The 15,180-nt window shown below is 41.1% G+C and overlaps 1 protein-coding gene across 5 annotated transcripts in view; it reads right to left on the bottom strand.

Moving 5' to 3' along the window:
• EFCAB5 (EF-hand calcium binding domain 5) overlaps positions 1-15,180 on the bottom strand; it is a 139,387-nt gene that overhangs the window by 113,883 nt on the left and 10,324 nt on the right. For 3 of the 5 annotated variants that reach the window (XM_070061151.1, XM_051824581.2, XM_070061152.1), the window contains exons 1-4: positions 13,310-13,491; positions 12,868-12,930; positions 10,498-10,582; positions 660-1,236 (exon numbers count right to left, since the gene is read on the bottom strand). In XM_070061151.1, coding sequence (XP_069917252.1) covers positions 660-1,236; positions 10,498-10,582; positions 12,868-12,930; positions 13,310-13,351 — 767 coding nt within the window. In that variant the 5' untranslated portion in view covers positions 13,352-13,491. The other 2 variants (XM_070061149.1, XM_070061150.1) reach the window with 2 other exon arrangements.

Raw genomic sequence — 15,180 nt, 5'->3', positions numbered from 1 at the left:
CCTGGTTGCTCCATTTCCAATCCAGCTCTCTGCTATGGCCTGGGAAAGCAGTAGAAAATGGCCCAAGTCCTTGGGCCCCTACACCCACGTGGGAGACCTGGAAGAAGCTCCTGGCTCCTGGCCTCAGATTGGCACAGCTCTGGCCATTGCGGCCAATTGGAGAGTGAACCATTGGATGGAAGACCTCTCTCTCTCTGCCTCTCCTCTCTCTGTGTAACTCTGACTTTCAAATAAATAAATAAATCTTTAAAACAAAATGAGAGGGAAACTTTTCACTGTGTAACTCTACACATTTTAGCTTTTGAATGCGGTAAATGTGTTGCCTACTATCTGGAAAGTTAAAGTTAAGTTTTTTAAAAGTCCCAACTATATAACAGTTCACTTTCTAGTGCAGATGGACAAATAAATAAACCAATAAACATATAATTAGAGCCCTGGTGAGATAATTAAATTCATGAAGACAAGGAACTTATTTAATGAACTTCATTAGTCTTCACAGTGCCGCAAAAGAAATGAAAACATAGTAGTAGCTCAATGACTACATGTTTTGAATAACTATGCAGTCACTTCTTTTATGTCTTGTTTGTGTGACTACATTACTACTCTAGCTTTTCAGTATAAGGAGACAGGTCATCAGTTGAAAATATGACAGATTGTACCTGTTGCAGACAGTGTCAGGAACATGTATCTTCAGGTCTTCAGTGACATCTCTCATCACCCTCTGGTAACCAGACATTCCTTGATCTTTGATATAATGAGGATTGTTTCTCATTAAATATTCCCCCAAATGATTGATTGGATCAAACTTGGTTGGAATGTCAGCTTCTGTTTGAAGCTTTTTCTTTTCCATTTGTGTTAACATTTGTTCCACAGCAGGAACTAAGGTGGGTAGAAGTTTGTCAAGCAAATATACACGAGTATTCAGTGTCAAGCTCTCAGTGTTAAACCACTCTTTGGCCAAATTATCTTTAGGGAGTATTTTTTCAGCCTTTTTCTCTAGTTCCTTCTTCAGATTATCCTTATCTATTATTTTCTGCTGCATTGCCTGGGCTCTTGCTTCCACTCTTTCAAACAGATTTTTCTTCCATGGTTGTTCTAGCTGTGATGTCTGTTCACTTTCATCTAAACCCAAAATCACTTTTGCAGGCTTTCTGACTGCAATATTCCCTGAGACTCTAGTATGAGGGTCCTTTATTGAATCAACTGAAGTTGTTGGCTGCTCCTCAGGGGTTAATTCTAGGAGGGAAAAAAAGAAAGGTGAAATGCAAGAAATATTAGAATTAGATCTTAATCTATGTGACTTTAGAATATTATTTTTAGTTTTTTACATCAAATGCAAAAAATAATACCATCAGCTGGAAGTGACAGAAAATCAGACAAGACTCCCTTTAACCATAACAGCATTTATTGTTGACCTAATCAGAAGTCCTTATTAAGTACCTAGCCTGTTTCTATTGTTCTTCATTAACTTTTTGTGCTTGTACTTCACGATCACGTAATGGCTGTACAACTCCATGCATCACCTCCTCCTTACAGGAGGAAAAAGACTGAGCACACAAGGGTCTTCCCTGGAGGCCCTGCTTCATTATCCAAGAGAAGACCCCAGACTCTGCTCTAAGGCCCCTCTTTACATTGCATTGACTCTAACTAGGTTAAATCCCCATCCCTAGACTAATCATTGATAAATGGAAATGGGATTACTATAAATGGTTCTGTGCAGTCATAATTTATTTCTTGATGATCAAGGTTTCTATCAAATTTCTCTGATACAAAATTATTTCAATTTGCCACACAATTTTTGTTTAGTTGGCAGGCAAAAAGGTGGAGAAATGTGTACTCAGTAAGCATCGGAGAGTCTACCACACATGTTTTAATATATTTAAATATATTTCTTCCCATTCATTTTTTAAAAAGATTTATGTATTTATTTGAAAGGCAGAATTACTGCTATGGCCTTTGAAATCAGTAGAAGATGGCCCAAGTCCTGGGGCCCCTGCACCCGCATCAGAGACCTGGAAGAATCTCCTGGCTCCTAGCTTCAGATTGGCACAGCTCTGGCTGTTGCGGCCAATTGGAGAGTGAACCAGGGGATGGAAAACCTCTCTCTCACTCTCTGCCTCTCCTCTCTGTGTTAACTCTGACTTTCAAATAAATAAATAAATCTTAAAAAAAAAAAAAAAGGCAGAGTTACAGAGACAGAGACAGACAGAGATATCCTCCATTTGTTGCTTCACTCCCCAGATGGCCACAATAGTCAGAGCTGGGCCAATCTGAAGTCAGGAGTCAGGAGCTTCTTCAGGTCTCCCACACAGGTGCAAGGGCCCAAGGACTTCAGCCATCCTCCACTGATTTCCCAAGTGCATTAGCAGAGAGCTGGATTGGAAGCAGAGCTGACGAGACGTGACTGGTGCCCATATGGGATGCTGGCACCACAGGTAGTGGCTTTATCTGCTATGTCACAGCACTGTCACCCATTCCAACTCATTTTTCTAGCCTCTTTCATGTCAACATTTTTTTTTTTTTGACAGGCAGAGTGGACAGTGAGAGAGAGAGAGACAGAGAGAAAGGTCTTCCTTTTGCCGTTGGTTCACCCTCCAATGGCCGCCGTGGCCAGCGCACTGCGGCCGGCACACCGCGCTGATCCGATGGCAGGAGCCAGGAGCCAGGTGCTTTTCCTGGTCTCCCATGGGGTGCAGGGCCCAAGCACCTGGGCCATCCTCCACTGCACTCCCTGGCCACAGCAGAGAGCTGGCCTGGAAGAGGGGCAACCGGGACAGAATCCGGCGCCCCGACCGGGACTAGAACCCGGTGTGCCGGCACCGCAAGGCGGAGATTAGCCTAGTGAGCCGCGGCGCCGGCCTCATGTCAACATTTTTAAAATGCAGGATGGAGATACCAGACCAAGATGGTGGACTGAGAACAGGGACCTATATACCCTCTTTACCAAAATCTCTAGAAATGATAGGAAAGGGGTGTGTGTGTGTGTGTGAACCTATGCATGAGAATTCTGGCAGGAAGGTCAGTTGTGGTTAGGTAGGTTAAGCTGCCACTTGCTATGCCATATCCCATCCCACACTGGTTCAAATTCTGGCAGCACCACTTCCTGCTGATGTGCCTGGGAGAGCAACAGATCATTAATCAAGTACTGATGGAGTTCCAGGCTCCTGGCTTTTGCCTGGACTGTGCCCCTGTGCTGCAGCCATCTGAAAAGAGAATCAGCAAATCTCTTTTTTTTTCTCTCTCTCTCTCTCTGCCTTTCAAATAAATAAATCTTAAAAAAATTTCTGGCAGGGATGGACATTGTGGCACAGCATGTTAAGCCTCGGCTTGGGACACCCACATGCCATATCAGAGTACCTGAGTTCAGGTCCCACCTCTGCTTCTGACTTCCTAATTCCTAATAACATATCCTGGGAGACAGTGGATAATGGCCCAAGTACTTGGGCCCTTGCCACCCATGTGGGAGACCCATATGGAGTTCTGCACTCTTGGCTTTGGCCTGGTCCAACACTGGCTGCTGCAGGCATTTGGGAGTGAGCCAGAAGATGAAAGATCTCTATCGCACACATATGTGCCCTCTTTCATACTGTCACTCTACCTTTCAAATTAGATGAAAATAATAAGGGGTTTTGTACACAGGACATCAACTCTTTTGCTGCAATCTACTGAAAGTCAGCCCTCAACACAAGGGTTTCTGAAAACAAATACATAAAATAAGTCAAAGAAAATGAATAAAAATATTTTTAGATAAATAAAAAATACAAGTAGAAAAATAATTCTGACAATCATAAAGGAGGAATTTTAGTAGTCAGAAATTTTGAGAATCTCTGAAAACTATAAGGAAGTTGTGAGTCAACTGACTGAAGAAACTATAGGACTAAAAAGATATAGGACAAAAATTACTGTGAAATTTAGGAGCAGCTCTGAGGCACCCTAAGTTTAGAGGATTACAGCAGGTAAATGATGCGCCTTTTTGTGCATCTTCATTCGCATTTGAGCTAATCATCAGACACAAGAAGCACTCACCAGGGTCAGCAAGCACTGTGGCACAGCCTGCAATTCCAGCAGCCCATATGGGCACTGGTTCATATCCTGGCTGCTCCACTGCTGATCCAGCTCCCTGCTAATGGCCTGGGAAAGCAGTAGATGATGGCCCATGTCCTTGGGCCCCATACTCGTGTGGGAGGCTTAGATGAAGTCTCCTGGCTCCTATGCTCTTGACCCAGCACTAACAGTTGCGGCCATCTAAGGGAATGAACCAGCAGGTGGAAGATCTCTTTGTCTTTCTCTTTCTCCCTCCCTTTCTCTCTCTCTCTGTAACTTTTACTTTCAAACAGATAAATAGGAGGAGGAGGAGGAGGAGGAGGAGGAGGAGGAGGAGGGCAAGGAGGAGCAGGAGGGGAAAGAGGAGAGGAAGGAGGAGGAGGGGGAGGGGGAGGAAGAGGAGGACGAGGAGAAGGAGGAGAAGAAGAAAATAAGAAGCATTCATCCCTGCCCTGGAATACAGTGGTATAGATGTCTGGGCTAGGGAGGTAGGAGGCCCATAGACACAGAAAATGAATTAACAAATTTCAGTGTCTTCTCTTTTTTTTTTTTTTTTTTTTTTTTTGACAGGCAGAGTGGACAGTGAGAGAGACAGAGAGAAAGGTCTTCCTTTGCCGGTGGTTCACCCTCCAATGGCTGCCGCGGCCGGCGCGCTGCGGCCGGCGCACCGCGCTGATCCGATGGCAGGAGCCAGGAGCCAGGTGCTTTTCCTGGTCTCCCATGGGGTGCAGGGCCCAAGCACCTGGGCCATCCTCCACTGCACTCCCTGGCCACAGCAGAGAGCTGGCCTGGAAGAGGGGCAACCGGGACAGAATCCGGTGCCCCGACCGGGACTAGAACCCGGTGTGCCGGCGCCGCTAGGCGGAGGATTAGCCTATTGAGCCGCGGCGCCGGCCTCAGTGTCTTCTCTTAACCTCTCCTTCACCTGGCCCCAGTATTCAAAAAAACAGAAACTTTGTCCACAAGAAAGCAAACAGGCAATCACAAATGCAAATGTAAACACATACATATAAGATTAAGGACTATTTAAGGAAAACCATCTCCATTACTAAATTCAACAAATGCAATAACTAATAGCATCCAAGGAAATGCTATTAATAGGGTAAATGTAAGGGTTCTCTAAGGAATTATCATTAATATCCTCAAAGCAGAGAAACTAGAAGAAAGTTAAAGAATGCTAGAAATATTATTTTTTAAAAGTTGAGAAAACTTGGAAATCTAGTGCTCCAATCTTAGTTTCTAATTTTATCATCCAGTTAAAAAAATCAGTGGAAAATGGCTGAGAGTAGGACTGGGATAAGAAGATACAAGATAAGCTTACAGCATCTTGTAAAGGAAGGAAGTACTCAAAAAAAACAAATGAACAAGCAAATAAAAAACCCTACTGTAAATAAATAGATGGGAAAGGATAGGCAAATCTGTGCAGAAGTGTTCTGAGTAACTTAAACAGATACTCTGCCCTCAAGGTGATAGAGCATCAGTCCCCTGCCCTCAAGTGTGGGCTGCACACAGAGACATCCTCCTAGAGCACACAAGAAGGAGATGTTATGAAAGGCCCCTTGTTTTTGAGCAATACAAATCCACTTCTCATAGTTTAAATTGAAAATGGAATATATTAGTTTATGTATCTGGAAAGTCCAAGAACATAACTTTTCAGGCACAGCTGAAGTCTACCGTTGTGTTTGCTTTGCTCTGTTCAGTTAATCAAAAATTATCACCATCAACTTTAAATTTATATAGTCCTTATAATGATTGATTTTAAGGTTTACTTATTTATTTATTTGAAAGAAAGATTTGCCAATAAATTCCAGTTTAAAAATATATATCTAAGTTACAATTAGATAGGAGAAAGAAATGCTGGTATTCTATTGCTCAGTGGGATGACTAGAAATAACAATAATATACTACATATTTTAATGTTTTTACCATAAAGAAATTATAAGTATTTAATGTGCTTACTCTGATTTGAACATACAATATATACATCTAGTGAAACAACACTTGTTACCCCATTCCCTCATGGACATGGACAGATGAACACCCTTATTAAAGATGAAAACCCTTATTACAGTAACTATCTAGGCCCTCTTTAGTCTTTTCTTTCTTTTCCCTCCTTTCTATTTCTTCTTCCATGTGAGAGCACAGCATGCATCAGAGGACGCAGCGTTCAAAGCACCATCTTGTCTTACCAGACACTGAACCTGCTGGTACCCTGGTCATGGAATTCCCAGACCCTGTAACTGTGAGCAACATATGTATGCTGTGTATAGATTGCCCAGGCTGTGGTAGTTTGGTATAGGGCCAAAACCCAGGGTCATAGGTATATGCATTTTAACTTGATGAGATGTTGTTAAATTATTTTCCTGAGTGGAGAGTAAGAGTTTGTGTTGTGGAGCGATCAATTTTGAAATATGCTTCCCAGGATCCTGAGAGAGCTTCAAAGACTCTTGTACCCTTTGTGGTGTGGGCATCTATACTTCAATTTGTTTACATAATTAGAAAACATCTTAAGTTTTCATTTGGAAAAAAAAGGTTTTGCTAGTTTTAAAATTTTGAAAAATCAATACTCTGAATAATAAACCCTATCTAGATAGTATCCCTTTTTATGCTAAGAAGAAAAATTAAGAAATATATGAAGGGATCCTTGAAAAGCCAACATTTCATCTACAATAATTTCCAATAATTGATAGCATTTATAGGCCTCTCTTCCAAGTTGTGATTTCTTCCTTTGGCCAATTCTATTTTTCCAATAATGGGAACACAAGGAAGGTAGTATAAGGTTCTTTCTCACTACTCAGTTGGATTTAGAAACAAATTAATCACTTTAGGGGTGGGTGGTGGGGAGTGGGAAGGGCGTGTCTCCTTTCTGTTTTGTCATCATGCTTATTAATATACATGCTTTTTTTTAATTCTTTTGAGCCTGCTGGTTCTAATGTACTCCCTTCTCTTAACCTGTCCAGAACAAAAAGGCAGATATTCTACCTCTTGCTTTAAGGATGGTGCTACAGATGTATAGCAACTTACTTGTTACTGGGGCATTGTCTATCTTCCTCACAGCCTGACAGAGCTCCTCCAGTGTGCGTGGCTATTATAGGTTGCTAAGCAATAATCCTAATGCTTGTATTGTCCCCACTGATACACAGAATGGAAGTAGACATGTGTTTAGTTACAACTCTAGTCAAACACTTCTCTCTTAGAGCCATAAAACCAAGAAAAGAAAAAGACACAGCAATAGCAAGGTCAATAAATCGGGCTTCTGAACAAGCCAATCTGAAGCTGTCTTTTGACTGAATGACCTCTGAATTCAAGGATCACAGATTATGGCACTGCCCCAAGGGCAAATTAATTCCGAAGTTCAACTGAAGACTTTTTCCTTAAAACAGGTTTGTGCTTGAATGTTCCTAAACCTTTTACAGACAGATTAATTGACTCATTCATACAATCACTCAATAAATAATTATTGATTTCTCACCATGTGCCAGGAACTATGTTAAGCACTGGAATTCTTTTTTGGGATTGACACCCTAAATTCCTGTGTGAAATAAGAGTCTTTCAAGCTCTCTCTTAACATGCACACCTTCACCCCTCAACGGTCCACCTTCTAACACACAAAGACCTATTCAAGCACTACCGGCATGAATGCCTTCAGCTAAATAAGGAGGGACACAAAAGAATTCCTCGTTCATATTTTTGAAAGGTCTGGCCTTCTAAGTGACTTTTTATCACTTCCTGTACTTAGTGCATGGCCTGCTGCTGGGCATCGCCTCTGTATAAAACTCATTTAAGAACATAAATGGAAATGAATTATAATAAGCCTTAGCAATCTCGCTCTTCAATAAAGAGGTATATAACACTAGTGGGACTGGCTGCTGATGAAAGTGATGAAAATTGACCCCTCAGGGCCACTCAACAGGTGTATGATGTTCTCTTTAAACACAAACCCAGACTGAAACTCAGCTGCTTTGCACTTATTATCAGGATTTCTTAGCGTACATACACAGTGTAGAATGATTGCTATGAATGAAGAAAAGAAGCACCACTGAACACTACTGGAATTACAATTTAGTAACTAAAGGAAAAGTCAGTTTCTTATAAACCTTTGATCATCTTAGGGCTTGGTAAGAATAGAACTAAGCAAACCAATAATTTTTTTAAATTTTTTCTCAAAAATTCAATTTAAGCTCATAGCCTGAAAAGAGGAAAAACCAGGGTAAAGAATTGGCATGGTACATTTAACTGCAGTATTTTTCTATGCAAATACAAGTATTTGAGTGCACTGAGAGCTGTTTGGCAAGGTAATATCACTTGAATTTTTATAATTATGTAACAAGGATAGTGACACTTCCTATGACATGTGGAAACTGCAGTAACAGTTCCTCTTCCCACTTCATTCAGAGTATAAGATTTAGTAGAGGTGGATTACTGAATAGAATGAGCACACTGATTTCATTTGATATCACATAAGCAACATCAGTATTTTCAGTACATCTCTGCTGTGGTGAATAGTTACACAAAACACACTTCTCTCTACAATACATTCAGAAATTGAAAGTACAAGAACAGGAAAGTCAGACAGGTGTTTGGCACAACGGTTAAGACACCGCTTGGGATGCCTACATCCCATATAGGAGTGCCTCTGCTTTAGTCTCAGCTCTGCTCCCTATTCTAGCTCCCACAAACACACACTCTGGAAACAGCAGATGATGGTTCAAGTACTCAGATCCTTGCCATCCATGAGGAAGACCCATTTTGAGTTCTGGGCTCCTGGCTTCAGCCTGGCACAGCACAGGCTATTGTGCGCATTTGGAGAGTGAACAAGTAGATTAAAGATTCTCTCTCTCTCTAATTCTGCCTTTCAAATAAATAAATAAATCTTTTTAAAAAAATATGTGTGTGTGTCTGCCTTTCAAATGAAAAAAAAAAAAAAGAGAATAGGAAAGTCCATAAATTCTTCACTGATATGTTTTCTGGAGAGGCCATAAATTACATAATAGAATACATGTGTGAAATTTTCCAAACAAATTTGGCCATAAATAAAGTGTATACCTGATAAAATTTTAACAAATTACCTAGCTCACAATTCTTTTTGGCATGTTTGAAATGAAACAGTTAATTTATAAACCTGGCCCAAGTGACTAAAGTAAATGCAAAGCACGTGAGGTACTAGTGGTAGAAGGTTGGGGTGAGGAGGAACGAAAATGAGGAAACCAGAGTGGCCACAGGTGGAGAGGAATGGACTTGATGGGGAAATTTTTAACAGTGAAGCTGTGCAAATAGAACTAAGTTTACAATGAGGACAAAATAAGGTTAGCTCTTAATATGTGTGTTATAATGTATATGAATAAGAAATAGTAAATAATCACTCTCAATTGGTTTAAAAGGTGAGGAAAAATCACTTCAGAAAAAATTAGCCCCTTAAAGTTACAACTAACATCTATACAGCAATTTATAGCTTAGAAAATATTTCAGTAATTATTACTGTAATTCAACCCAGACCAGTGTAGTACATATTAAACTCAATACTTGTAAACTAAATTGAAGTGAATTTACAATTAAATAAAAAAAATTTTAAATATTGCAGAAATTTCTGATGGTACAGTATTTTTATAGGTATCTGGAATTAGAAGTACTGTAGAAATGAGATTAAGTAACTGGAGTTAGAAGTACTGTATAAGCAAGATTAATTATCTGGAGAAATATGGAAGCATTTACTTATTTGTTGCCTTTTTGATCCTGTAAATTGAAAAAAAAAATGTGTATTTGAAAGAGAGAGAGAGACAGAGACAGAGAGAGATCTTCCATCCCCCAGGTCCATCCCCGTATGCCCACAACAGCCAGGGCAGGGCCAAGCTGAAACCAGGAGCCAGGAACTCCATCTGGGTCTCCCTAGTGGGTTCCAGGAACACAAATACTTAGGGGCATCATCTGCTGTCTCCCAGACACATTAGCAGGAAACTGGATTGGAAATGGAGTAGCTGGGACTCCATCAGCACTCCAATATGGGATTCAGGCATCCCAAGAGGCAGCTTAACCCACTGTGCTACAACACCTGCCCAGGCTGCATAATAATGTGGAATTTGGTTTAGGCGTGGAATGAGGATTCAAGCTTTGGGTCAAACAGGATGAATGTATGGTCAAGTACAACAGTGAAAAGAATAAATAGGACCAAGAACAATAAAAGCCCGTATTACCAGAATTCTTCATTTTATTTTTATATTAAGTTGTCTGCTAGGTGTCATTCAGTCTCAAAACTAAATCTCCTAAGTAGTACAAGATAAATAGTCATAAAGTCACCACAAAACTGTTAACAGAAGGTGAAAATACTGTTTTCCAAATTGTATTTAAAATGTGCCCAGGATTATATTTTTAAGATGCAGAATCTTAAAAAATCATATCCAGTGAAAATGGATGGTAGTTTATTTCTATTGTATAGAGAAAAGGCTAGTTCTCTACCTTGGGGTTTGATTTCATCTGTTGCTTCTTCTCCCACATTGTTGCTGGCCTCTGTTACAGAAACATCTGCTACATTCTGTGAACTCTTTGAAAGGAGAAAAGAAACACCAATTTTTTTTTTTTTTTTTTTTTTTTTTTTTTTTTTTTTTTTTTTTTTTTTTTTGACAGGCAGAGTGGACAGTGAGAGAGAGACAGAGAGAGAAAGGTCTTCCTTTTGCCGTTGGTTCACCCTCCAATGGCCGCCGCTGCAGCCGGCGCACCGCGCTGATCCTGGCAGGAGCCAGGAGCCAGGTGCTTTTCCTGGTCTCCCATGGGGTGCAGGGCCCAAGCACCTGGGCCATCCTCCACTGCACTCCCTGGCCATAGCAGAGAGCTGGCCTGGAAGAGGGGCGACCGGGACAGAATCCGGCGCCCCCACCGGGTCTAGAACCCGGTGTGCCGGCGCCGCAAGGCGGAGGATTAGCCTATTGAGCCACGGCGCCGGCATAAGAAACACCAATTTTAAAACTAGTTGCTTTTCCTCCAAGTTTCATCAAACATTCTTCCAAGTAACAGAGTGTTAATTTCTTTGTAGGAGTTACTGAACACTTTTCCAGGATTTAATTCTGTGTATTAGAAGCAAAGAGGTAGTCAGTTTATTTATTGCATTTGACAAAATAAAAAATGTTGATACCACGTCATCATATTGTCCTATTACTAAGTTACAAATATGCCAGAAATAACATTCCAGATGTACACTAATCCTTGAATTATAAAATACTTTATAGAAACATGATTGTTCATCATCACATAATAAATAACCTTAGCAAATTTTTTTAAGATTTATTTATGTATTTGGAAGTCAGAGTTACAGAGAGAGAAGAGAGGTAGAGAGGTAGAGAGAGAGAGAGAGAGGTCTTTCACCCATTGGTTCACTCCCCAATCGGCTGCAATGGCCGGAGCTGCACCGATCTGAAGCCAGGAGCCAGGAGCTTCCTCCAGATCTCCCACGTCGGTGCAGGGGCCCAAGGAGTTGGGCCATCTTCCGCTGCTTTCCCAGGCCATAGCAGAGAGCTGGAATGGAAGTGGAGCAGCCGGGTCTCGAACCAGCACCCACAGGGGATGCCAGCATGTCAGGCTAGGGTGTTAACCCACTGCACCACAGCGCCAGCCCCACAAATGTTTTTAAAAACTTCTAGAATCACCTTCCATGTTTGTGGTGGAAAAAAAAATTTCATTTTAACTGAGAAAAGCAAAGGTTAATTTTATGATTAATGGTGGCTGAATAGTTTTTTGTACTCTTATACTGATATACTATTAAAAACTAGAATGGTTTTAAGACATATCAGTTACTTGGCCGGCGCCGCGGCTCACTAGGCTAATCCTCCGCCTTGCGGCGCCGGCACACCGGGTTCTAGTCCCGGTCGGGGCGCCGGATTCTGTCCCGGTTGCCCCTCTTCCAGGCCAGCCCTCTGCTGTGGCCAGGGAGTGCAGTGGAGGATGGCCCAGGTGCTTGGGCCCTGCACCCCATGGGAGACCAGGAAAAGCACCTGGCTCCTGGCTCCTGCCATCGGATCAGCGCGGTGCGCCGGCCGCAGCGCGCTGGCCGCGGCGGCCATTGGAGGGTGAACCAACGGCAAAAGAAGACCTTTCTCTCTGTCTCTCTCTCTCACTGTCCACTCTGCCTGTCAAAAAAAAAAAAAAAAAAAAAAGACATATCAGTTACTTAATGTGAATCCATATAGCTATTATTAATTACCTCCTTTTCTATAAAACGTTCTTTCTTATTGGTAGCATGGTATTTATTTAAACACAAAGTTGCTTAAATAATTAACATAGAAATTTTATTTTCAGCATAATGGTGAAGCTACCCTATAACCTAGTGTTTACAGTACATAGGGTAACAGTTCCTAGTTTAGAAAGCTGCTCCACTTCCAATCCAGCTCTCTGCTATGGCCTGGGAAAGCAGTGGAAGATGGCCCAAGTGCTTGGGCCCCTGCACCTGCATGAGAGACCCAAAAGAAGCTCTTGGCTTCTGGCTTCAAATCAGCCCAGCTCTGACCATTGAGGTCATTTGGAGAGTGAACCAGCAGAAGGAAGATCTTTCTCTGTCTCTCCCCTTTCTCTGTATACCTACCTCTCAAGTAAATAAATATTTTTAAAAAGAAAGCCACCTGTATTTGTATGTACTTTATAATAGCTCTTCACAAATTACCTGTCTACAAAGCTTCCTGCAACTGACTCAGTTGAGTCAGTGTAATAATCAACATGAGTTTGCCCTTTGCCACTTGCCATTTTGTTTACCATTTTGAATGTTCATCTTCTGTTTTCCTTCTTCTTTATCTAGTTTACTTTCCAATATTGCAAGCTAATTATTCATAACAACTCTACCTCAATAGACTCTTTCATTTCAGTTGAGTCCTGATGCCTTTCTTTACCTTCTTTTTCATTTTTCTGAAATGGAAACAGTGTTAGTAATGGTATCCCAAAGGAGCTGTGGATGAAACTAACATCTTATACTCTAGCATAGGAAGGTTTTTTTAGAAGAAAAAATTCATATAGTGAGTAAATATATCAATTTACAAAAAGTTTCAAAAGTAGTTTTATCACCGAACAGTAAGATGTTGTACTATGATTAAAGAATGCCACCCACTGTAAGCCATCTATTATTTTGACCCCTTTTTCCAGCATCCCTTTCAAAACCTGGTGTGAGATACTTCAACTAAAAGGAGATATAAGTAAGTGCCAGAATATGATATCGCAACTTAATTTTCCTAAGTTTTGAATCTTCAATACTCTCATAAACGGTTAGGAAGTTACAAAGACCAAGAACCTGAGCAGGTCTGGGTTCCTCTTGGGATGTTGACTCACTCATCTGGATTGCTAAGAGATATCACAAAACGATATGGAAAACTTGACCTGCATTAGTAACAAAGAGAGAGAAAGAAAATGTTAATAAACACTGAAAGGTACTCTGGAAGATCAAAATCTCACTCTTCCCCCAGCCCCCGCCTGCCCCACCATTCTATTGAACGGCAGTAAGTTCTCAACTGCTGAACTTTTCCAACAGTACTTCTGTTATTACTGTTGCTACTGACCAAAGCTTACTGACTAGCTAGGCTAGTGCTCAGAAATGAGAAAACTCAGCATGGCAATCACTATCATTATCATTAAATAAAAAACACCAGCCCTAATATAATCAAATTATTTAATATTATTGTCATCCTCAATTTTTGAAATAACAATCAAGGCAAGGTAAAAAGTAAGCTTTGATGGCTGCCTAACACATTCAGGAAAAGTAAACAAAGAAGAATAAGATTTCTAAAAGCATTTTTTGTTGGGGGAAAGTTCTGGAAGCGCTATTACTACTCATATTAAAAAGTTCATATTCATATTAAGGACTATTACTTATTCATATTTTAAGGAGTTAAAATAGAGAATCACTAAATCCCTACTTCACTGAAAATGACTAGATTCAGTGACAAATTATGAAATCATGGCTGCGTCAAAAATCATTTAAGGTTGGAGCATATATGCACCAGGTATTGCTTAAAGGGTAAATTACATATACATGGTCTCTGATTTCAGGACAGTTACAATCTAGGAAAATTATATGTATATAATATTCTGGAATATTTGCTTTTCTGTTTTCAGTATAACACATATTTTAGTTGAATAAGCCAAAATCAATGCCTTTAGAGACACTGGATTCCAACACTTACAAATAACTGCCTCAGAGCCTTTTTGGAACAAATTGTAAACAAATAATACAAAATAAAATATATTCCTATGATAGGCCCCAACTGTACATTTTCACTCTGTTCTCTTTGCCAATGGTATCCATCTCCTGAAATTGCTCAGAATTTTCCTTCCATTTTTTTTATTTTTATTTTTTGACAGGCAGAGTGGACAGTGAGAGAGACAGAGAGAAAGGTCTTCCTTTTGCTGTTGGTTCACCCTCCAACGGCCGCCGCGGTTGGTGCGCTGCGGCTGGCGCACCATGCTGATACGATGGCAGGAGCCAGGTGCTTCTCCTGGTCTCCATGGGGTGCAGGGCCCAAGCACTTGGGCCATCCTCCACTGCACTTCCCTGGCCACAGCAGAGAGCTGGCCTGGAAGAGGGGCAACTGGGACAGAATCCGGCGCCCCGACCGGGACTAGAACCCGGTGTGTCGGCGCTGCAAGGCGGAGGATTAGCTTAGTGAGCCGCTGCGCCGGCCTTCCCTCCATTTTTAAAAATCTGTTTCATTTGGATGTACCCAGATATATTCAACTCAATAAACTTTTATTGAGTGCCTTCTATATTCAGGAAGATGTTGGGTTAAAAAACTAAGACCTACCAGGATGGTGTTATGGAGCAGTGATTTAAGTTGCCACCTGCAATGCTACTGGCATCCCACATGGGTGCTCCACTTCCAAACTAGCTCCCAGCTAATGGCGTGGGAAAAGAAGCAGCATCTGGCCCAAGTATTTGGACCCCTGCCACCCATATGGGAGACCAGGATGGAGTTCCTGGCTCCTAATTTGGCTTAGCCAGACTTGGCTGTTGTGGTCATTTCAGGAGTGAACCAGTAGATGGAAGATTCTGCCTCTCTCTCTTTCACTCCCTCTCTCTGTGTTACTCTTTCAAATAAATAAATCTTTTAAAAATAATTTAAAAAATCTCCACCAGTAACATAGAGGATGGACTGGAAGTGTGAAGGA

This window comes from Oryctolagus cuniculus, chromosome 17 (genome assembly GCF_964237555.1).
Source record: "Oryctolagus cuniculus chromosome 17, mOryCun1.1, whole genome shotgun sequence".
Classification (NCBI taxonomy): domain Eukaryota; kingdom Metazoa; phylum Chordata; class Mammalia; order Lagomorpha; family Leporidae; genus Oryctolagus; species Oryctolagus cuniculus.
This window is presented reverse-complemented; position numbering and strand designations above follow the sequence as displayed.